Raw genomic sequence first — 25,213 nt, 5'->3', positions numbered from 1 at the left:
AAGAAAACAAACAAAAACCACAAAGAAAAAATCAGGGAAAGAAAACCTTTCACTTGTATGTGTGTAAATAGTGAGCTCTACTTAAAGTGCTCATACACCATTTGGGCCTCAGCTTGGCTCCAGGCACACAAATGATCCCATAAAGCCCAAGACTTACTGAAGGGCAGTACTAGAATAGGCTCTATACATTTCTTGTCCCATCCGATCCCAGTTCTCTTAATTTTCATTTCAGCTTCCAGCATTGTTGTGCCTTTTCTTTCTGCCTGTTAACTCCTGTCAGCTGCAGCAAAGCAGGGCTAAAAGCTTTGAGCTGACAAGCCTGAGCTTCAGGAACTCCTCACAGCACCCAAGACTTTCCTTCAATAATATGTTTGGTTTGGTTATTTCATTCATGAGGTCCAGCACAGATATAGCATCTGATCTACTGCGATTGTTATGTCTGGTTAAGTGGCACCTTATTCTTTGAAACAGGGACGGGTGACTCTCACAGTCACAATTTTAGTCAGGACTTTTTGTTGATGCTGGTCTATTAGAATGCTGTGGGAATTTATTCCAGGCATGGCTTACTAGACTGTGTTACTTTTCAGTTTAATATATTAACAGTGTAAATAACTGCAGAGAAGGAATCTATCAATGCCTATGCAGGTTGAGCCTCTGGTGAGCTGGAAGCAACTGCTCAGAATAACTGCTGCTAGAAGAGTTTGACTACTGCAAGGTAAACAAATGTCCTGGTTTATGGCAAATTTGCGAGGAAACCTCTGAATAGGGTCCCTCTAGGAAACAGATTCAAGAAGTCCCTCCCCCAGCTGGTTCAGGGGAAAAAAATATTTCCTCAGAAAGAAGTGGAAAAATCCTGTTTATTTAACAGGCAAAGCACTTCCCAGCACAAAAATCAACCATAGTAAACAGCAGAACCTCTTGCTGCTCTGAAGAGACAATAGAGTCAGAAGAGCCCCTTCCACAGGTTGCAGCCTGGCTCACTTAGTCTGTTCTCAGTTCCTTTGGCCTGGGAAATGCCGTGGCCCAGGCCAGGCCTGGTGGGCCACTGGTGTGACCTCCCAGTACTCTTCTGTGTTTTCAGTCCAGAGCAGGTTTGAACAATTTGAAGAAAAAGGGGAAAAAAACAACCACAGCCCAGGGAGCTTCTCTGCCTCAGCTAGCCAGAAAAACTAACCAAGAGCAAAGGAGAGCTCTCTCCTGCTGTCCACTGCAGACAACACAGTCTGTGTGAAGGACTGTGGGGGAGCAAGTGCAGTCTGATAACAAACTCAGTGTCTCTTCTCTCCCCCTTCACTCCTGGAACCTGTCTTAAAGCTGCAGAACTCAATATTCAACACCAACAGAACAGACGACTTGGGGATACAAGCATCATAATGTCACCCCAAGACAACAAAAAAACCCCAAAAAACGCTACCCTTCTTGCAGCAATAGGCAGGCTGTTTAATAATTCTGTCACAAAGCAGGGTGTAAACACGTTCAGGCAATACCTAGATGGAACTGAGTATTCTTCCCCCTCTCCCAGTCCATCTGATTTCACTGCAATACAGTGGACCAAATATTCAGAATACAAAAAGCCTCATTCAATGCCAAGGAGGAAATGTCAGGACAGTCTGGGTGAGGTGTCTGCTGTGTGAACACCTCCACCACATTAATACTTTTTGTGTTGTGGTGTCACCACTGGCTGCTGACCCAGACCTGGTTTATGATGCCTGTAACCCTTGCTCAGCAGCTCAGTGAGATGTAAGAACTGCTCCTAAATCTAATTTGATAGCACTTTCTGCTGAAGCAAGTCACATACTGCATTGCCTGGGCAGCAACCAGCAGAAGTCTAAGGGCTAAGAAGAGTTGAGGGTTAAATTCTGCTACAATCTCTGACCTGCCCTCCACAGACACTGCAGTTGCTCAGTAAGGCCACAGATCACAGGCATCTTTCTGTAAATTTGCATGAAAATTATACAGAAAATCACTAGTAGTATCTGGTTAATAGTGACCATGCTGAAGTGTACAGTAAATTAAGGGCTCATAATTTAGGGGCTAACCTCTTCATTAAATGCAGCTTCTCAATGAAGTGTTTAAATGCTAAAGTTTAATGATGAAATAGTTGCAAGCACCTGTTCAACAAGAGGCTGGAATGAGACTCAGGTTACTACAGGCACATTCTCACTTCTGAGGCAACCAGAACTAGATCAGGAGGTTCTTGCCAGATTGTACTGCTGCAGACATGGTATGATATTATAAAATGAAATATACTTTCTGCCACGGGAACACAGGAGCTAAAAAGTACCCAAAAGGCATGGGTGGGAAGTACAGATGAAAAGGGAAACAGGGTATTTAATGTGAATCAAAATGCTTCAAAGAGCAGAGTAAAAAACATCTTCTGTAGAGCTGCTTATGAACTGCAGTGCAAAACTGTCACAGTGTCTATTCCTGATCATCCTCTTCTCAATGCAGCTCAGCACCTGCACTGCTGCTGCCTTTGCAGAGCTGACCTTGGAGCCAATGGGTTTGAACCACATAAATAATGCCACGTAATAAAATAAACCTCCTCCCAGCCTGTGGCTTGAATCTTGTGTGTGCCAGAATTTCACAGATTAACATAAAGCACTTCACTCTTAATCTGTTGCTATCAACTCTTTTGGAGTATCATTTTTATCTTCTCTGTATCCAGTACATGCAGGATACACATTTCTTTATCATTGTAAAAAGCAGAGAAGTAGGAAGTCATCCCACTGAGAACAGCATTTTACCTCCCATGTACCTTCAAATATGCAATGATGATAGGACCTGCCAGTTTATAAAAGCTCTTTATTTTACTGATACTATAAAACATCGTCACAGGGCTCACCTGTTTTGCATCAAGAGCTTCATTTTCCCTTTTATTATAAATATTAACAAATTAACTTTATTTTCCATCAGCAATACCACAAAAACTCAGTCTAACTGGACATATTTTGCAGTGATCCCTTGAAGCAAAAACCCCCAAGAATTTGAAGTAGATCTCTATATTTTATATAAATGTGGTTTAATATATATAATTATATAAAAATTCACCATTCCTGTATATCACTCATTATTGTGATTTTTCAATTACTAAATTATGTCAGTATTATGAAAATATGGAGAGCCATCTAGTTATTTTGCTGCTTTATATGATATTTAATAATTGAACAGACAACTGCAAAATTACATGAATGCAATGGGAAGTCATGTACATGTTCATTTAAGAATTCCACATGGACTTTTCTTATTCCAAAACTTTTCCACATTTCAGAAGTCCAGTAAAAACTTTCAGTAACCTCTTTCTTTGATCACATACACACAAAAAGTTATGATGTATGTGTATTATACTTTACATACCACATGTAATTCTAGATATATTTATATGCAAATATATGTAATGTATTCCGAATATATATATTGTATGTTATATATATATCCTCTTTATAAATATATATATATGTAATTACACATATATATGTAATTACATATACATATATATATATATATACACACATAGAGAAATACCACGGGTGTGTATGCATTTAGTTATATAGGTGTATGCATAAATATATATGGTACATTTTTCTGATGGGACTGCTGCACACAATGAGAAACCTGTGACCAGTGTGAGGCTGCTTGGCTTGGCTTTAGAGTGTAATTCACACAGACTTTGAGTAGGTTGAGCTGTTTATTTTTCATTTGGTAAAGGAAAGAACAGGCTTCTTATGGAAAAATGAAAGATGGATAGTCTCTTGAATTAACATTATTCTTATACATTCTCAAGTGAAACGTGTCTACCATAGAACCTTTGGGTTATGTTTTTAATTTTTTAGATAAATATTTGCTTACTGAATGTGTTTCTGCTACTATGCACCGGATCAACCAGGACAACTGTTATTAAATAAAACATCTTAAGATTAACCCTCTGCATATTAAAAATACATAATAAAATTCTGAAACTAGTCATTGCTAAAATGTAGATCTTGGATCCTGCAAAGATCTGAAATATCTGCTTAAAATTTCCATTTGAGTAGGTCCACTGATGGGCTTTAGTGCAAGTGCCTAAATATTCGCAGAATCAAGACCCTTTATTTCTCAAAGGTTAAATTTGGGATCTCACACCTGAGAACATGTAGTGGTTGCTTCTATCAGTAATTCCCACTAGGGAGAATGTCATGTTTTCAGCAATAGCCAGAGCATACTCTGAGGGTGAGAGAGATGGATTTTAACTCATGTTCAAAAAGTCAAGGTGGGGCTGCAGCAAAGAACAGTGACTGCCAACAAATCTTACCAAATATACTACATTTTATTTCTCAAGAAGGCCAACTTTGCATTACACTTTAATAACTTCAACATATTTTTCTCCTTAAATATATTTGCATAACATAACGACAGCAAATATATAGCTTAAAAAAAATTAATTTAATTTAAAGTTGCTTTGGGACTGAAACTGTGCGCTTCAAATTTTCCCCACATCAGTTTACTGGCAGCTGTGTTGTAAACCCCTGAAAACTGGTGTCTGTGGTTGGTAATGCTGACACAGCCTCATTTTGCAATGCAACATCTCAGTAGAGGGACCAGCAGATGCACACAAGCTGCCAGAAATCCTACAGCTCATCCCTATGTACTTGTTTTGCTGTAAGATGGTAAATTGATTTAAATTGCCAAAATTGCAACCCAAAAAAAATCCCAAACAAACAAACCCAACACCCCCCAAAAAAACCACCAACAAAAAGCAATACAGGAAAAGAACCCCCAAAACAATCAAACTAAAAAAACTGCAGCAAAACTGGAACTTGTGCTTCTAGAAGGCCCTGACCCAGTTTGTAAATCACTTTTCCCGGCCACCCAGCTTTGGCATCACTTTGCCTTCTTTACTGTATATCTGTTGACCCATCCTGTAGCTGAAGGGTGTATGTAGTATAATTGCAGTATGAAATAAAACTCTCAAAATAACTGGATTTCTGCAAATCAGACTAGTGAATTTCCCTTATCTCTGGATTATTTCTTTTTGTGGAGTCTAGTGCTACTTTAGTTGAACCCAATGGCAAAAGTCACACTGAAGTCAGTGATGCAGAAGAAGCATGTTCAAAGACCTCTCTAGACAACCTCTTTGTGATTCCCTCTCTCACCAATTTTTTAAAATGTGCTCAGTATCACCAATTTCCAGTGTTAAAATTCACTCCTTTTTTAATACAAACATTTATGACAGAAATATGAAGGGAAAAGCCATTAACTTCCTTGCAGGTTATTGTTGGGGAGGATGAAACAGGAAAACCTTATAAATATGATTGCCTGGCAAAAGATTTTGAGAATATGGAAACTATAAGCGAGATTGAAATGAAAACCATCTTTGAGAAACCTCAGTTACTAAATGACTAGAAAATAATAGTATGGCCAGCTGAAAGTAATCCCCTCTTGATTAAACAATTCCTTCTGCTTGCAGACAAGTCCAAGGATCAGAGAAGACCATGCTAGCTTGGCAAAATGGGTCCAAAGCGTAGTTTTTAGGGTTTAAAGTATAAAACAGTATGGTAATGTAATGATTCTTACAGGCTGTATGTAAATGCTATAGGATTTGTATCTTGTATTTGATTGGTTAGTGAAAATTAGAATATTCAACACAGAAGAAGATTTATTGTATTGTAATGGGAACCTCTCTCTCTGAGCTCTTTCTTTTTCCACCCTCTTGCCTCTTTTTCTTAGCCCTTGCTCTATTACCCCGCACTCTCTTACAGCCCTGCTCTGAGCTGCGGTTGGCAGCTCCTAGCAGGGCCCTTTCACCCATGCCCTTTACAATAAACCACAAGTTCCAAAACCTAGCTTTAGAGATCTCTCCATCTGTCCCTACCATCCTGCCCACCGTCGCTCCTACAGGTTATTACTTATTTGTATGACACAAAAGAAAAATCATTTACAGTCACAAACTGTACATTGTATTTGGTGGAAGTATATTTTGTGGTTTAGAGATAAAAAATGGACTGCTCCAGTGGCAATTAAAATAATTATTGATGAGCTATAAGACTTTAAAATCAAGGAGGGGTGATAATTTGTCTACAGAGACAATCATTGTAATACGTCTAACACAGAGGTTTGGATAGTAGAATGGTGAGTAGAGGGGTCTGGGGAAGGAAAGACACCATCATGCAACACAGCACTAGTTCTTGCTCAGTATACTCTTCAGGCTTCTCTCCACTGCTTCATCTAATTCTTCTTCCAGCTCTTCCTTCTTGGACATGGCCAGTTTGGACTGATAATCTTTTACAATTTGGTCTATGTACGGTGCACTCTGAGTCCCGTGCAGCATCAGTGTCCACTCCTTCAGCACACCCTGCTGGGGCTGGCTGCCGACAAATCCCATCTCCAGCGCCCAGGTGCCTCGGGGGTCTTCTCCCCAAGTGTGAGTTGTCATGAAAGGCCATTTGTCAAAACCCACCTTGGAGTCATCATCCCTGGGGCGCCGGCTCAGCAAAATGGACTTTGTTCCCATTGGTGAGGTCATGTTGATGTTGAGGTCTCCTCGCCGAGTAGAATTCACAGTTATAACTGCCTGGACATGTTCAAGGTATCGGACAAAGTTTTCCTTCCCCTCACATGCATTGGTTGTCAGTGTGAGGAACAGTTTGCCACTTGGTGGTATTTTTCTGTGGGTCAAAATACAATTAAAGAAATTAAAACAGTACAATATGGCTTATGCTAAAACTATTGGGTTTTAGTGCCTCACAGAAAAACACTGTATTATTTTCCTTATAAATACATGAAAAAGTAAGGAAATAATAGTTGCAAACTTAGCCAGGAAGTAAATGTTCTCCTTTTAGAAAATTATACCTAAACCTTAATTTGAAAATAATTATGAAATGCACCACTACACAAAGAGAGAAGTAATATAATTTTAGAAGCACAAACTGCTCTTTAATTACTAACATTAATGGTTGTCTTTACTTATCACTCCTGTATAGAATAATTGCATAATAATGTGCATACTCAGTAAAAGAACTGTGAGTAGTCAGTCATGTCAGTTTCCTTAAATGACAGCAGCAAATGGCTCTCTGGTGTTGGAGGAACCAATTGCACAGAATTTCAGTGCAGTCATATTAAAGTCTATGTCCTTCTTCTGCTTTGGAAACCAGCACAAACGTGGGATCCCAGAGTCAGCTCATTTGAAAAATACTTTTCCTTGAAGATTTCCATCCCAAAACAGCTCCTGAACAGCACAAATACACACCAAGGAAAGAAGTTGCATGTGTTTACTGAGTTGCCAAAGTGCTGTCTGGTCTGGCAGCTGAGGCTGTAAAGGCTTCTAAACCCGTTGGGGATAGGATGCAGCTTCAATTACCCACTGCCTCAGAAACTGGCTGGCAAAATACATGGACACTGTAAAAATTCTCTCCATCTTCACCATCAGTGTTCTGCAAGCAGTGTGACATTTTCCTCCATCTAAAAGAAGTAATTGAAAGACAAGAATTACCGCAATCATTAAAAAGGGGACCGAGTCACAAAAGACTCCGGTCACTATCTTGCCATTATCTTGTCTTCCAGTGGCTTCTCCCTGACCTCAGTTGTGCAGTTAAAATGAAAGTCTTTTCAAGGGCATTGACTATACTGTGGTAATGAATACCTTCTTTTCAAACGAAATCAGTACCAGCTTTTTGTCCTCTGCTAATGAAATACTGTGCTCTTTAGAGACCAGTGAAAGCATTTCACTCAAGCCTAGCTTCCAGGAACTCTTTTCTTCTTGAGATGAGCTCCAGATATTATACTTGGTACATCACAAAGTGGCTCAGGCCAGTCTCTGTCCTCCTTTCATAGAGTATAAGTAATTTCACGATTATAAGCCGCACCTGATTGTAAGCCGCACTTCTGGGTGTCGGCAACATTTCTTTCTTTGTCCAGGATGACTGCGGGTTTTACTGGCAGGTGCTCAATTTGTGAGCTCTGCTCCTCCCGTGCTGCTGGTGGGAGGGGGAGCCTGGCCTGCTGCCAGTGGGAGGGAGCGAGCCCAGCCCACTGCTGGCGGGAGCCTGCCTCCCCCTGCTGAACAACTGAGTAACCAATTTGTAACAATCGCGCAATCACGGGTTTTACTGGCAGGCGCTCAATTTGCGAGCTTGGCTCAGCCCGCGGCTCGCACTTCCGAGTTGGGAAATTTCAGAACTTCATCCATATATTGGACGCTTCGGAGTATAAGCCCCACTTCCAGGTTGGGACCAAAATTTTAGTCAAAATGGTGTGGCTTATAATCGTGAAATTACTGAAAAATGTCATTCAGATCCAGATTCTCAAGGCATTTAAACACTGAGCTTAAACTAAAAAAACTGTTTTGTTCTGAGTATTGTGGAGCACAAATTGGTATAACATAAATATTGTACAGCTAAAATATTTAAGCAACTAATAATATACCCTTGAGATATTTATTTTACATGCCAAAGACAAGAAAAATGCACTACATGCAGACAGAGGTGAGGGGGTCATGATTTCTCAGCTGCCATGTGCTTGCAGTTTCTCTGCATGGGAAGCCTCAATCTCAATCTGAATTGATGTTATCTCACAGCCTTTTCACACAGTGGACAAAGCTTTATGAAACACTGTGTCATTCCCAGAGATGTGATAAGTATTTTATCTCCTCCAGTTAATGAGGAGGGACATCACACTGTGAGTCTTTTCTTCCTGTCAAAACTAAAGCCCAAAGAAACAAAAGCAATGTGTTCCCACTACACCTGTTCTGTGGAAGGCTTGACAGCTGCAAAAAGCTTTCCTCTCCACCTTCTCAAGTACGGCAGTGCAGAAGTTCTCTCAGCTCTCTAAAAACTGAGAAAAGGCTTCCTCTATCTCCCCCTTTCCTATTAGTTAGGCTCTAATAGTCTCTGCTTCACTAGACTAACTAATAATTGTAGTCCAGGTGAATTTTGCTAAAGAAACAAAAAGAACCAGAGGTGATAGAAAAAGCCTGACACAAAGGAGCAGAAGAGAAAATGGATTTTCCACAGCCTTACCACGTGCCACTGCCCAACTTATGTGTACATATATATACAGCATATCCATGGCATAGTATCCAGTGGGAGATTACATATAGTATATATCCACTTTTGCATGTGTAGTGAGAGATGAGCAGGAGGAGCTCCTGTGTGCTCCTGTTCCTCAGCTAATGGACTACAATGTCTTTAAAATTTATATTTCCCTAAACCAGCTAGAACCCTTGTCCCTATTGCTAACAACTGTTTCTGTTTTAAATACTGATTGCTTTCAGCACACGGTATATTATGTCTGTTAATAATTTCCTGGCCTTTTGCTTAATTGACAATGCTGCTCTGAAACACACCTCTGTATCAACTACTCACCTTCATAAATTTATACTAAATACATATTTTATGTACAGAAATATCTATACTTAAATAAAAATACAAAGAATATATATAGAAAATGCTGCTTCAGCAAACAAAATTGAAAGAATAACCCAATTATCCATAGCAGAAGTGCAGAGTTTTGATTTCCAAGGAATCTCTAGAGATGCTGGGACTTAACTAGCTTTTTTTTACAGTGCAATTTAAAAAATGTACATATCGCACTTCATAATGCTTATTATCTTCTGTCAGTGACATTTTCATTGGGGAACACAAATATTATAGCAGTGATTTGTCAGGAAATTGACAGGGGGCAAGTGACCCTTACAGCCTACATAAAGAAATGCCCTCCTCTAGGATGATCCCCATTTCAATAAATGGAGCTGCCCCAAGATAAGTGAGATTATTATGCAGATAATTATGAATAAACAAGAGATATCTTCAAACTAGCTTCGGCATTCTCATTTGTCTTTTACCTGTGAGTGTGCATAGGGCAGATAAATTAAAACTCAGAGCTCAGCTGTAGAACCTTGAATCATGCAAATTCAATCTGCAAGTTTGGGGAAAAATGCACTCTTTCCCTGGCTAAGCTATGTGCTAAGGTGGCATCCTGGCTTGTTTTCTTTTTCCAACAGAATAATGGTGCCTTCAAAAATGGTACTGAAAAGTCAAATTTCAAATGGTATAGATATAATTTAGGCCATTATTAGGTTAGTATTTCAATTACTTTAACTAAAGCTGTTATAGTCAATTAGTATTCATTCATTTGTTGACTCATTCACTTTAGCACATAAAGGTAAATCAGAAAATAATCTGGCTACCAACCCTGCAATTACAGATTTGAAGAACTTAAAACAAGCGCAATCAAACGCTGTAGTGTTCAAACCATATCACTGGTACCTGTAAATGATGTTTTCAATCTTCTGGAGGTAAAATTGTCTGCTGAAGAATCTCACAACGAGATATGACCTAGCTGATAGATATTTTATGTGGCAGCAATTAATGTAATTTACAGTGTCAGTCTCCCAAATTTTCATTTGGGAATAGGTTCTTTATTCACAGAAACTTTTGCAGAAACATACCCATGAGTGCACAGGAGAAATGGATGTTGCTATTAACATTACTGGCATTAGCAGTGAGGATACAGACGTGCTATAGAATGTACTGCTCCAGCAATCCCAGGAAAGATCATATAGTTTCATCAAGCATTGTTGATAAAAAATGTTTTATCAACTTATCAATGGTAATGGTAGGGTTTATTAGAAAAAAACCCAAATTTCTTTATGTTTCTTTAACTGTCTTTGTCAACATAATCATATGCTTGCAGTCCCCCAGATTCCTGGAAGAAGCCAAACACATCCACTAGGCTATTCACTTACTCAGGTTCCTGTATTGACCCTCCAACACAATGGAATCTCTCAGGAACAGTCTTCCAATCTTTTGCCATCTTAACCATTGCTCCTGCATCTAGGACACCATAGCCAAACAAATGGTTGAACTCCAGCCCAACACCATTCCTACGCCACCTATGAACCTCATCATGAAGCTGGTTCCTCTTGGAGGTGAGCACTGTCAGATGCTGCATGTCTCTCCATGTCAGATGCAAGCTGTGGAAGAGCAACATGAGAAACAAACAATAGAGTATTTCCAAACAAATATTAAAGAATAACTGTATTTGAGTAAGGCTTTGGGTAAAATTTGCTTCTATGAATAACACTGAAATTGTAACTACACACGTGTCAATAACAAAGTTTCTATTGATCTCAGGGGGAACAAGAATAGGTTTGAATCATATAGTACTTTTCAGAATATGTTCTCCAAAATTGCAGAATAATTTCTGATCAAAAATAGCTTCTTTTAGCTAGAAATTATACATCCAATGTGCAATTATTAAACTAATGAGTGAGATATTATACCAGATCCTGAGAGAAATACAAAAAAATTCAAACACGATAAAATATTTCACCTAGCTTTCCTCTTAGATCTTGCCCCTTTTTCTTGCCTGCTCCTCCTGCTTTTCCTATGGACCTTCCAAGATCCACCCTGAGAGTCCCTAATCCGATGACGCTGATGACCTCTAAAAATCCAGGTGTTAGTAATGTCAGGATTCTGTGAATATGGATTTATGGTGCCTGCAGCTTTGCAGTGTAAGGTATGGCAGAGGTTTTCCACCCATGTTATATTAGTCTTCATGGATGCAGTCAAGTAATATTTACCTAGTTGCAATGGTTATTTTTCATCATCTTCTCTTGTCTTCCTAGATGTACAGTGATTATGATAACAGGAAGGGCACTTATTCTTCTAAAAAGCTTTAGAACTGACATTCTAATTCTACATAACTAAAGCTATTCCAGTTGTTTTATGAACTCTTTCAACATCACAATATGTCTGATTCAAACCATCAGCCTAAAAGGATCTGCTTTTCAGCTTTCTGTGCCCAAAGTAATAAGCATGTGTGCATGCTGAATGCACACCAGAATAGGCAATTACTGTCATTCCCCCAAGAAAGCTGAAAAAAGATAGCACTTGCATCATTATTGAAATCTTTTAAGAGCTTGCTACTTATCTTAAAGCTGTACTTTCTATTTCATGGATTGGTGTGGTTTGAGAGACATGTCAGTCCTATAATGTGTATGAACTGACAGACATAATGCAGGCAAGAATAGGCTTCATGGGAGATTTTCAGTGATTCCCAGGAAGGCTAATCCAGGATAGTTCTGCACAATACAATTCAATACAGCCACAAGAATATAGGAGACACTGACAGCTCCTTCTCTCTCCTGCTGCCTTCTCAGCAAAGCCAAGAAATTCTAGTGCAAGTTGGGGGTATTAAAGCTAATTCTTATTCATGATAATTTGACAGAGTAATTCCAGTCTTTATGGGTAGGTCAAATGAAGAAGAATGATAATTACTGAGATATTTAGGTTCCAGTCCAGTTTAAACATTCAGTGGTCAGAAAATTCATTAAGCATTTATATTTTTATGGCCATATTAATATTTTACAGAGTGGCTGTCCCACTGAATGAATTTGATAGTAGAAGGAATGATCATCCATAGCTAAACATTTGGCATGTGTTTTACATATATAAAACCTGAAAAATGAGACTTTGACCAAGTCATGTTATCAGCACGATAGTCATTGCTCTGCTAATGTAAACTTGGCCTCCTCTCATAAATCTTCATTATTCTGCACTGTTGAAGGAAACTATGCACATAGTACTCACTTCATGCCATGGTTACAGCAACTGAAACTCTGTAAGTAAGCAAATATAGCCTCAGTTCATGAAAAAATTTAACATAAAGTAAATAGATGGTATAAGTTATTGTAAGGAAAACTTTTCCTAATCAATAGAAAAGAAGATAATGATTCCAAGACATAAAACAACATTCCAGTGTCAGGAATACCATGGACATGGTAAATAGACAACAGATATTTATTCCATCATGTAACAGAGAAATTACACAGCACAGAAGCAGGCTACCAGGAATGGGTTAAGAAAACAAAGAAAACATTCCACAGCATTACAACAAAAACTATTGACACCTAGGTGTCAAATACAGACAATTTGAAAAAGAGCTAGACAACTTCAAGGAAGATCAATCTGCCCGCTATTAAACAGAAGAGACCCACTGCTGTCTCTACAAATCACAGATCAACGAAGCTCTTGTTGAAAGATCACTCTTAAACCCTTTTCTTTTTCCTCTTCCTAAGCATCTGTCATTGCAGATAGTACCCTGGCACAAGATGAACTCCTGTCTTATATTACAGGGCCATTCTTATGTTTTTGTAGGCTGAGCATTTCACAGAGGACATGTGGAGAAATTAAATAATCTCTTCCTCCAAACAGCACCAGAGAAGTCTAATCCCCAGATAAAAAGGATGGGAAGGACACAGAGAGACCCAGACAGCCAAAATACATCTGCCATGCAACTTTGGCAAGGCTGTTGCTCCATCGGCAAGTCACCATGCATGTCACTACTGTATGAGGCTGCTTTTGAGCTGGTTATTGCACCCTCATGCCACAGCCAGCCAACTGAAATTAAACAAACCACAGGCCCTCTCCTCTCTAGAGCTCATGAGGAGTTAGTTTCTCAACAGCATACTTAGCCTCCAGGGCCAGGGCGAACACTCCGGCTGCTTCAGGGGCAGCTGCAGACGTGCCTGAATGACGCAGGGTGCAGTTGCCATACAAATCTGTTGTAGCCTGCAATGACATTAGACGTGATTAATGAAACCAGCTATCCCATTTTCGTTGCAGCTACAGACTACAGAAAAATACAGAAAGTGGAGTTTGTGCCCTTGTTCTTTAATTGTGTTTGTGCCCACAATCTGTTTTCTTTTTTGGAAGAGCGCATCAATTTAAAACCACAGTGAGACATATTTAGAGCACAAATCAAAGAGCAAGTCATCAGATAGTAAACCAGTTCTCATTATCACTTAGAACCCATCTATTTCTTAAAAGACAGTTTAACCAAAGGCCTTAAATCTCTTTCTGATTATCAAAAAGATTTAAAAATAGAATTGTTAACACTATTGAACTTTTTAACATTTGCCCAACTCTAAGACAAGCAGCAGCACCAGGCTGCTGTCTTCTGTGCAGATTAGTCACTAGCAGACACCAGAAGAAAACCTTAGAAATGCATTTTATGGCAACAATTACAAAGATACTGCAGATGATTTTGGCTGGTTTCATCACAGAGCTGATGAAGACAGAAACCAGTTCTATCTGCTACTGCGTGTGGGCATTTAGGATTGCACAACGTGTTTTGGGGGCTTGAGACAGGGCCATGGAAAATGTCCAAGAGCTTTTGGCAAAAACTAACCTTGAGTCAGCACACCTGCATTTTCCACTCTGTAAATTGAACTAAGTCCTGGCTAGTCTGAAGGTGCTGAAGAGCAGAAGAACAGCTCTAGAAGAGCTGATCACTACAGTGGAAGAGAATCCCAAATACAATTGAACCGAACCTGCTTATTTTCCAGCTGGTATGGCCCTGCAGCAACAGCAGGCTCTGGTGATCTGAACTCACATATGTCCTCTGTGGGCGACTAAGTCTGCCAGTACAAGTAAATATTATCTCAGTTGTTAACTTAGATTTTTACAGAGACCTTTCGTCACACTGTCCTCCAGAAAGAGGGCAACTGGACTTCGTAATCGGGTTTTTTATAAAGGAAAGCACCAACTTTCCTCTGAAGCTCTAAAAGATGGAAGAATCATTGCTGTTCCCAGTAAAAATCCCACATCTTCTCAGTTGACAGTTTTGGCACCATCACATACTGCAAATGAAAAAATATTCATCTCAAAAAAGAACCATCTGCTGCTCCAAAGTACAAGAGCTGCAATAGGTCATGCAGACAGACATATATCATGCACAAAGATGACAACAACAGCACAATAGTATCAGGACTCACCACGCCAGCCTCCGGATTTCTCTTCCTCCCATTACTAAAGGTGGAGGCTAAGGTTGAAGAGCAGCTTTCATCATACAGAGCTGTCCGTCCATCATTTATGGCAGAATTGATGGAGATTGTCCACATGCTTGATGCATAACCATCACAGTTACAGTCATCATAGCTGCCTCCATCTCCAGAGGCCCAGACATAGATGCTGCCTTTTCCACCCCGGCCCTGTGAGAGGGGAAAATTTAACCTCTGGAGTTCAACAGCAAATAGGAGATAGCAGCAACAGTAAACTTTTGAAGTGCTCAGGCCTGAACAACAGGCCCAAGCCAAAGTTGACATAGATGAATCCTGAAAATCATGCGAAAGATACTGTCTATGTTAGCTATTTAACAAAGAACCTTGCATACAAACTGACCAAACCTCTTTAATGTGAAACCAATTGCTTTAGGAACTTTCACGACCTTGTAATTATCTGCAAGATATGTTAATAAATGTATACAGTAATTTCATGAATACAAGCCGCACCAATTTGACTAAGATTTTGCTCCTAAACCAGAAATGCGGCTAATACTCAGGAGCGGCTAATATATGAATAATAATCTGACATTTACAACCTCAGAAGTGCCAGCCAGAGTGCCGAGCTGAGCAGTTGCAAAGCCGGCATTTCGTGATTGTTACAAATTGTTACTCTGTTGCACTGCGGGTGGAGCCTGGCACCCTGCAGGCAGCACGGGGGGCGGGGAGAGAGGAGGGAGAATTCTCTCCTTCCCGCCTCTGCCGCAGCCCGGGGGAGAGACGGGGGGGCCCCGTGCCGCCATTGCCACAGCTCGGGGGGAAGGTGGGGGCCCCGTGCCGCCATTGCCGCGGCTCAGGGAGGCGGCGGGGTGCTCCGTCCCCGCCCACTGCCGCGGGAGCGAGGGGGACTCCGTCCCTGCTTGCCACCACGAGGCAGCACCGGGCGGTGGTGACTGAGCCCAGTGGCAGTGGCGGTTGGCCCCAAGCGGCCCCACCGAGCGGCAGCGCCGGGCTGGGCCACCTGGCCCCGTTGGCAGCCCCGAGCGGGCCGAGCCTGCACAGCCCGAGCCGAGCCAGTAAACCCCGCCCTGCCGCCGTTCTGTTACTATTTGGCAACTTCGTTGCACGCGGGTCCTCGCTGCGAACAACAGAGCGGCTTATACTCGGGTGCGGCTTATTTATGGACAAAAAACGAAATATTTGCCAACACCCAGAGATGCGGCTTATACTCAGTGCAGCTTGTATTCGTGAATTTACTGTAATTTTAAGAAACTTTCCCAACTGACATCACTAAATGTTTACTTGCAAGAAACCCCTACCCCCACTGTGGCCTGGGCTCTGGGAAGTGTAGTTGAGAAGTATGTTATAAAAGCTGGAACGCCCCCATTTGAAGCGACTTCAGAGACCTCACTTATGAATGAATGCACTTCTAGGTCCTTCCAGTCCCCTGGAAAGTTCTCCAAATTGCCACTGTAACAGAACCAGCAACTGTAGGTTCTGGATGATAGTAAAGCATTTAGGCAATTGGTGATATATCTTTCTCAATCACTATCGTCTCTCTCTCATACAGTACTGATTAGGTGCATTATCTTGCTTATTTTGTTGGTTGCTGAAGCCAAGGACATAGTAAGCTTATAATTTTACTAAATGTATCATTTTGCCTCTGTGCTGCCTTAGTATTAGCAGTAAAATAAGACCATTCTTTATTGGTCTCTGTGTCCTTTAAATCGCCTTCATCAATTGGCAAAACAACTGCACCTCTAATTGTAAAGCTGAGCACTTATAAAGGAGAAAACTGGTACAAACAAAACATACATGAAGTTTCAGCTGAAACACACAGATCTATGCAGGCTATTAAATCCAGGTAACTGGCAGCCAAAGCCAGTTTTCCAACATTGTGTACACAAAGCACTTCCATTTATCTCCTGGTTTGCTTCATACCCTGAAGACTCCTGTGGCAGATGCTAAGACACTTTTCGGATTCATTAGCATTTATGTCATGGTCTAAGTCCCATGAGGAAAAGTGTTCTTTTAAAAGGGATATAGGTAATCTCACAGACTGGTTTTTAGATCCAGATAGGTTCAGATGATGGCTAAAAAGCTCTACCAGCACCTTTACTTTTTCTCGATAAATTTCTTTTTCCAAAGGTACGATTGTCTCAGAGCTGTTTTTTTGATAAACCAGTTTCTACTTCCAAGGAGAAAATAAAGTTATGAGGCCATACAAATAATCTACAGAAAAACAGCCCAGCAATTATGCTGAGACAGACAGGAGTGACTGAAGCTGAAGGGCCACTTGCCATTAGTTAAACAAAAGAAATCTATAACCTCTCCCCAGGTTCCACAGAGGCAGGTAGTGAGAAGGAATCAATTCAGCTCCTTCTAATTCCACAATCAGAAAGAGGTAGGAGCTGTCTGAAAGAGAGTCAGACCTGAGAAATTTAACTCTCAGGGAAAGATCAGTGGTATGGAACTCAAAGCTCAGATCTCCAACTGATTCCAGCACAGCCAGCATTTCTCTCTGTGTTTAGTTCAGGTAATCCAATGTTTACTTCCAAGAGCACTAGAAGTCTGCAAGGCTGGAATTTAACACACTGTTTAGATGCACTAAGCAAAATACTAAAAAATTTGTTCTGGTCTTCTCATTGCCCAGCATGAAATGGAAGTTAATGAATATACAAACTTAGTAATCTGCAGTGGCATTTTAATAGAGAACCTTTTCAGTTAGGATTTTAAATCAAATCTGGGTTTCCAGCAGTAGCTCCTATTATTTATTGCACCCTACTGAACAGAGCAACCTCATTATTTCAAACACGTTAGTGAGTTGCATTATAATCCACTGAACTGCATAGCAGGATTGCTGACACAGAGATATGTAACATCTCAGGACACAGATTTTTAATAATGACTATTAAAAAGCTCACTGAAATCCATCTAAAAGCTTCCACAAAGACCTGGTATCAGTTGAGTTTTAAGGGAGGATGATAGTGTTACAAAAATATATACTTTTAAGAACAAAACCATGCTAGCAATTTATTTAAAAAATAAAATAAAAATCAGTAGAACAAGACCAGTTATGGCTTTTTTCTCTTTGACTTTTTCCATATCCCATCTTATGCTCTCACTGCCATTAGTTTACAGGGCCCAGACCTAGTCTTTGGATTACCTCTAGAGGTTACACCCCAATCTTGCCACCACCATTCCCACCTACACCACCACAACCGTCTACCTGCTTTGGACAGATTTTACAGCCTCTGTTACAAAAAAGAAGGTGGCTGCCCAACACAGAAGGCAGGTGGCTGCTGGTGGCAGATGCTTGTCATGTATGAACTCATTCTTAAACAATCTTCCTTCTTGTCGTTTGAAAGGGTGAGGAAATACTCCAATTTCATGTGAGAAATTCACTAAGTGCTAACAGGAAGTCAACCTCTGCAGTGTCCACCACAAAGACTTAGCCCTGCTCAGCATTTTACCCCAAGTAAAATGTTACTAAGTATTTTACCCCACGGATAGGATCTGTGTGGCAGAATGGCAGAAAATGCATGTAACAGATTGCTGGTGTGAAGCAAGGGGAATTCACAGAGGAACTGAAACTCTGGGATGGGTTTTATGCATGCAATTACTGTAACTTGAGAATGGTCTCAGGATATCTCTTTCATGGGAGTCACATCCACAAGTGTCTTAGCGTTAGAACCTATAATTCATCTCTTAATACCCTAATTCCAATTTCCTTTCCTTCCTAGCCAGGACTGGAAGGACAAGCAAACACTTCTGGAATAAAATGACAGCAGCCCAGCTGCATTATTTGCAATGATGCTTAGGACTTGCTGCTTACACAACAAGTGTAGATGTAATGTCCCACAGCCAGACCCCACAGTGGGACTGCTTGCACAGTAAACTGGTGGTTGTTCTCAGGCATCATGTCATTTACCAGGAAGAAATATATGGCTTCAGGAGAAGTGAATTTTCAATTCTCTGGATGGTAGCAATAAAACTAATCTAGTCCTGATCTAGGGGGTGGCATCCTTGCTCATGGCATGGCAGAGGGCTAGAACTAGCTGGCCTTTAAGGTCCCTTCCTACTCAAACCACTCTATGATTCTATCATAAGCCAGAAAAAAATTCAGTTGGGTTAATTAAACATCATATTTAGAGCAAACTAAAGTTCCTATTTGCATCTCAACGTCATGTGAACCTAAAAAAATATTACTAGTGTGACTCAAGCTACTGTACCTTCAGACTGAAAATGGGACTGAACATACACTATAACCACCAGAGGGAGCCTGAAGAGTCAGGAAGAAGACAACAACAGCAAGATGGTAAGATGCATTTAAAAGAGTACCTTTCCTCCAGAATCCTGTAGAGAAACCTGCTTATTTCCTCCAAAAGTGATGCATAGCCTGGCAGTCGCCCTTCTGAGCCATCTGAAGACATATCTCACTCAGAGCTGAAAATAGATCTTGGTGCATTTACTACCAGCCTGAGAGAGGCCCAGTTCTCAATTCAGGTTTAATCAGAATTAAATTTTGGGCAAGGCTATATGTTTAGTAATTCACAGAGAGTTCCTGTGAAGTTCTCATTGAGAAAACAGCAGGTTTTCTATTTCCAGTGTCTTTAGTGGGAAGTTGCACTATGAGGAAAAAAATCCTGAGAAGTATTCTTACCCCCTTTTCTCATCTTCCACAAGTGCACAAGACCACAGAGATGTCTTTAGTGAACTACCTTGCAAAAGTCAGCTGGCAGAAGACTTTAGCCTTTCTCACTTTATGTAACTTCAGGCATATCTTAAACTATTGTTTTTCCCCCTTGCTGTTTTCTTCATTCATCATGCCTGCTGGGCTAGTACCTGAGCCAGTGTTTCCTGAAGATTTGATTGCTGGATTTCACCTTCCAGGGAAAAATGGGTATATTTGAGAAATAAATCTCCTCCAGCTTCCCTGACCTTTCTCATTAAGGCTAGCAAGTTCACAGGAGTAACAGTCTGGCCTCTAACTCAGCATGGCCTCTGCAATGGCTCCTCCAGTTCTCCCACTGCCACCCAGCCACTGGTTGATGATGGATGGAAGGAACATAACAGTCTTTAGAGCATGTTCTTGATATGGACTTGGCCTGATGCTTCAGTTGTAGATCAGGAATAACAGCTTCCAAACAATACAAACTAAAAACAAAGAACAGGCTCCTGCCCTGAAAAGAAAAGTACCAGGGAAGCACAGAACCAGTGATGCCTTTTCCTGGTCTTAAAAAATTGAGAGCCAGACATGTATAAGGGGTTTTAACCTCAGTATTTTAATAAGGATCCTTTTTGGTGCACCACTTCACTGCAATGCATCTTGGCAATTGGTGCGCCTTAACCATGTCTGGCTCTCAATTTTTTAAGACCAGGAAAAGGCATCAGGACACCAAAAGGCAGGTAGGAGAGGGATAAGAAGTAAAAAAACCAGAACCTGACTGTGAGGAGTATTTTTTTAGGTGCAGTAAAAAGGTATTTCAGGTAAAGATATCCAAATGGCTTGCTGACATATATGGACTGTTTCATTCCTATGGAAGCAAATGCAGATGGGGCACATTTGAAAAAATGTGAAAAAATTATAGAAGTGGATTTTTGAAAATTCTGTAGCAAATGCAAAGCACACATTATTTGATAAGCAACTTTCTTTCTGCTTGGCATATGATAGCTATTTTTTAATTCTTCCTCTAGGAAAACAGAAGTATTTCAGCACCTTCTATATACAGTAATTTCATGATTACAAGCCGCACCTGATTATATGCTGCACTTCCGGGGTGTCAGCAACGTTTTGTTCTTCCTCCATATATAAACTGCACTGGATTATAAGCCGCACTTTTGTTCGCAGCGAGGATCCGCGTGCAACTTTCACAAATTTGCCAATTAGTAACAGAATCGTGGGATCGCAGGGTTTACTGGTTTGGCTTGGGGCCAGATGGGCTCAGCCCACTCGGGGCTGCCGCCAGGGCCGGGTGGTCCACCTCGGTGCTGCTGCTCAGCAGGGTTGCTAGGGGCCGGCCGAGTGGTGCTGCCGCCACCACCGGGCTCGCTCACCCCCACCTGCCGCCTGCACAGCCGCTGCCGCATTTGCTCACCCTGGCCTGCCTCTGCTGGGCTTCCCCGCTTCTGCTGGCCTGCCTCTGCTGGGCTTCCCCACCTCTGCCGGCCTGCCTCTGCTGGGCTTCCCCACCTGTGCTGGCCCGCTTCTGCTGGGCTACCCCGTCTCTGCCGGCCGGCCTCTGCCGGGCTTCCCTGTGTCGGCCCGCGGCTGCTGGGCTTCCCCGCACCAGCCCTGCGCTGCTGGGCTTCGCCGCCTCTGCCGGCCCGCCTCTGCCGGGCTTCCCAGTCTCTGCCGGCCTACCTTTGCCAGGTTTCCCTGCCTCTGCCAGCCCGCCTCTTCCGGGCTTCTCCGCCCCGGCCCCACCGTTGCCGGGCTTCCCCACCCCAGTCCACCAATGCCGGTCTTCCCCGCCTCTGCCAGCCTTGCCACCGCTGGGACCGGCTGGGCTCCAGCTCGGCTTGGGGCTGCTGCGGGCTTGCACTTCCAGGTTGGCAAGTTTCAGAACATTGTTCATATATTGGCCGCTCTAGATTACAAGCTGCACTTCCGGGTTCGGACCAAAATTTTAGTCAAAATGGTGTGGCTTATAATCATGAAATTACTGTAATTTAACAGCAATGGCAAGAAATAAACTGGTTTTCCAGGAAAAGCAAAAAAAAAAGCTACAGCTTCTTCTCATCTTTTTCAGGGGTCCTACTGACTTATGAACAGGAGACAGTTAATTTCTGGTCTCTATTAATTTTGACTATATTTTCCTCCGGAAAGAGGATTCCTTTCTCTTCATGACTGAATTATTTGAAAATCCTTACAACTTGCATCCTTCAATAATGATTGCTAACTATTGCAGAAAGTATAGTTTGCAGCCTACGCAGGTAAAATGAAATCACCATTGTACTCCCTTGCTGGGATACACCACGACAAAGAAGAGCTATGGGACCATTTTTCTGCTGTCATGAGCTGGTGGGAAGCATCGGACTGGGGCTCCCAAGACCTCCCTCTGCGAGATTACACAGAGACCTTGCTCTGCCTTGGTCTCCCCAACCTTCCAGTTCACCAGCAATCTGCCTATGCAGTACAAGCTTATGTGGAGGCAGTGAGTCCTTGGCATCCCTGAACTGTTGCCCATTTTTTGTACTGCTGGGGTTTTCTGGAGTCTGCGTGCATGTTCCTGCATCCCTAACATCCCTTGTTCCCCTGACTCCTCCAGCTGCCAGGGTAATTTGCCTAGAGCAACCTGGTAGCCTGTGGCTTCTTGGATACCTTTGTTCCTTTCCTATACTGATGACTTAGGCACTGTTAAAAACCTAAAGCAAAATCTAGGCGGAAACATTTCTGACAGCAGCCAAGCAATCTTGTTTTAACCTCAGAGATACCTCAGAGAAAGTTTAAGCAGGAAACATACCTGGATTGCCAAAGTTTGCTACCACGTGGGTTTGGGGGGGGACAGCTGCTTTGTTTGAGCTGAATGCCTTTGCACTTCTCCTACATCCAGTTCCATCCGAAAGCCTGCAGATGTTGAACTGTAACGCTGGAAAAGCCCAGCACAGCCACAACCCATGCAGTTCAGCTCAGAAGAAACAGCAACAAGGTTATCCTCTCAAACTCACCATTGATGTAGGCTTTATTCCCTCCCTGCTGGCTTGTCTAACCTTCCGGTATTCAACAGTGGAAGAGGAAAGCTGCTTTGGCAGCAGCAAGAACTCAGTTCAGCACTTGGCTACTGTGCAGAGGATAACTGTCACTTGGAACCACATTTTAGTCACACTTCTCCTGTTTGTGTCTCATTCACATTTTGCTGTATTTATTAATTGTCTGTCCAGTTTGTCCTAGCAGATTTCTGAAACTATTTGGGTCAAGTAATAAACACCAAACTCCAAAACTGCTGCATACAAGACTCTCAAAAAACCTAAGCCATGTAATTTGTAAACCCTAATAAAAGGTTTTCTGCAACTTATTTTAGAATTAATCACAGAAGAGTACTGAACTCACATACACCAATCCACAATTAATTGTATAATTGTTATTACCTCCTTTGGATAAAAATAATGCTTGAGCCATTTTCTACATCTAAATAGCTGTTGAAATTGGATGGACTTCTCTTAGCCAAGAGAAATTAATGTAAAATTGTACTTCAGGTGAAGAGAGGTAGCACTAGATTTCAGTGAGGGATCAGTCTAGCAGAGCAATGAGGAGGGAACTTTAAAAATGCTGAGGCAAAACCTTTTAATTAGCCTTTTCTTTTTTGCAGAATGCTGAGCTATGTACCACAAGTGATTATATAACAATTCTACAGGCCTGATTCTAGTATCAATAATATTTGGGAAAAAAATCAATCTCATCCTCTTCTCATTATTTCTGAGTTAGATTATCACTGAGAAAGACTCTAAACACCCAATTTACTCTTGACCAGTGACAATGCAGGTTTCCCTTCCCAGCACTCCCAAGTGGTGTGATGAACTCTGGCCTCAGAGCTTCATCTGTTTCCCTGGAAGCACTGCACAAAGGTTCCCAGCCTTGCTGGGAAGCTAAACAATGTATCTGCTGAGCTGTGGCACAGAGATTAAGCAAAAAACACTCCTGGGGGCAGAGTGAGACAACAAAATCAATGTTTTCAGGCTACATTATTGTCTTGCCTCCTAAGAAAATATCCCTGTCAGATGATCAGGGTTCAGAATTCCAAGCAGATACAACATGCGTGGGGTTTTAATAAGGTTTGATTTTATCTTAGATGAATAAGACAAGGCAAGGAATTATAATGCATATTTCAGATACAATGGTAATACCATAGTAAAGAGCTCCCAAGTTAAAAAGAAGCTTGCTGGGCTTCTTCAAAAATGGAGTACTCAGATGGTTGCCACATCATAAATTTTTCTGTCCTCACTTGGCTGTTGAACAATAAAATGATGTTAGAGGTATCTAACTGTATATACTTCATTAACGTGATATTGTCAAAGAACAATAACACAGTTTCTGTGCACTTGGAGAGAGGCAAATGAGAAATATTTCCTTTTGTTTTTTTTACATAGTCCTTTCTTTCTTCATTGGTGAGTCCAGTTACAAAGCTATGATGTGACTACAAATTCATAATACTGCTTCCCTGGTAATTTGTACTTGGGCATTGTTTTCCTAGGTAGAACTACATTAGGGAAATAATAATGTTTTCACCAGCACAAACACAAATGGCTCATGCCTTATATATTCTGGCTGGTCAAGGAATTAATTCAGTCCATGAGCAACCCCTCACAACCTCCTAACATAAAAGCCACGTCATAAAAACGCAGTAGATAAGAGACCAGTTTATTTTATTACTTCTTTTTGTTGCCTTAAATTCCAGTAACTGAAGCTGGAAAGAACTGAACTCACAAAATGGTAAATAAGAAATACTGGACACTACACTAAAGACAGGATCTACCATAAAATATAAGTAGAATTAGTTCTTGAGCTAAGTTGCCTTTTCCTGTTTAAGATGATGCCTGATATAATTCTGGATGCAAGATACTAGACAACAAAAAGTGTATATTTAAGAGAAATGTTCTGTCACAGGATTTCCAGCTATCATGTCTACCTCCCTCTCCAAGCCTTCTAGCCCTCAAAGTGGGTAAGCACAGCTCAGACAAGGGACATGTAAGTCACATAGCACCACTTTGTCTGTTCATACTATGAATGCAAGACTCCCTCCTTTAGGCAAGTACTGTATACTTACAGGTTTCAGCCTAATTTTTAAAAATTAGAAGTTTTTAAAAGTTATTTCCAATCCTGAATATGTCTTTTTTAGCAGCTGAAAGTTGCATTAGGTAAGAGTGCTCACCTGTGTCAGGCCAGTGCTGGTAACTGCCGAATATTTGTGGACCTTTGTGTGTAGGAAACTATTTTCAATCCATAGTCCCAAATTCTTGCTAATTCAACTGAGAACTCATTTATTTTTGCAGTGCAACCACCACTACTCAATGACCCAGTCATGCTGCTGAATAGTGTCCCTGAACTAAAGTCATGAGATAACACAGTAAAGCCAGATCACATTAAAAAAAATGAGTGAGATTGTGTCTTAGTAACAAAACGCAGCCTAAGTACTTTTCCCAATAACTTCTGATTACATGGGTTATGCTGACACCCAGCTCATGCACACACCATCCCTTTTGTGTTTAGCCTTAGATATACTGTTAGTAAAAGAGCCCATAAGGGAGTTGCCAGTGTGATGGCAGATCGTGCTGTCCTTAATTATGCTATTTAGGGCTGCCTCTATTTATGCTATTTACCTTCCAAATGAACAGCACGCCAAAATGAAGGTATGAGTAAGACACAGGCAAGAATGAGTTGAACATATGGCAAGAATGGATAATGGAAGAGGAAAGGCAGGAAAACAGAATCAGAGAGTAGTTTGGGTTGGAAGG

The 25,213-nt window shown here is 41.2% G+C and overlaps 1 protein-coding gene across 1 annotated transcript in view; it reads right to left on the bottom strand.

Moving 5' to 3' along the window:
• Positions 1-5,930: 5,930 nt before the first annotated feature.
• Positions 5,931-25,213, bottom strand: part of PCSK2 (proprotein convertase subtilisin/kexin type 2) — a 113,353-nt gene continuing 94,070 nt past the window's right edge. Inside the window, exons 9-12 of the mRNA XM_033054249.2 lie at positions 14,753-14,968; positions 13,447-13,547; positions 10,721-10,948; positions 5,931-6,644 (exon numbers count right to left, since the gene is read on the bottom strand). Coding sequence (XP_032910140.1) covers positions 6,158-6,644; positions 10,721-10,948; positions 13,447-13,547; positions 14,753-14,968 — 1,032 coding nt within the window. The 3' untranslated portion in view covers positions 5,931-6,157. The remainder of the gene's footprint in view (positions 6,645-10,720; positions 10,949-13,446; positions 13,548-14,752; positions 14,969-25,213) is intronic.

The sequence above is a fragment of the Catharus ustulatus genome, chromosome 3 (genome assembly GCF_009819885.2).
Source record: "Catharus ustulatus isolate bCatUst1 chromosome 3, bCatUst1.pri.v2, whole genome shotgun sequence".
NCBI classification, from domain to species: domain Eukaryota; kingdom Metazoa; phylum Chordata; class Aves; order Passeriformes; family Turdidae; genus Catharus; species Catharus ustulatus.
Note: the sequence above shows the minus strand (reverse complement) of the source record. Positions and strands in the feature narration are given on the sequence as shown.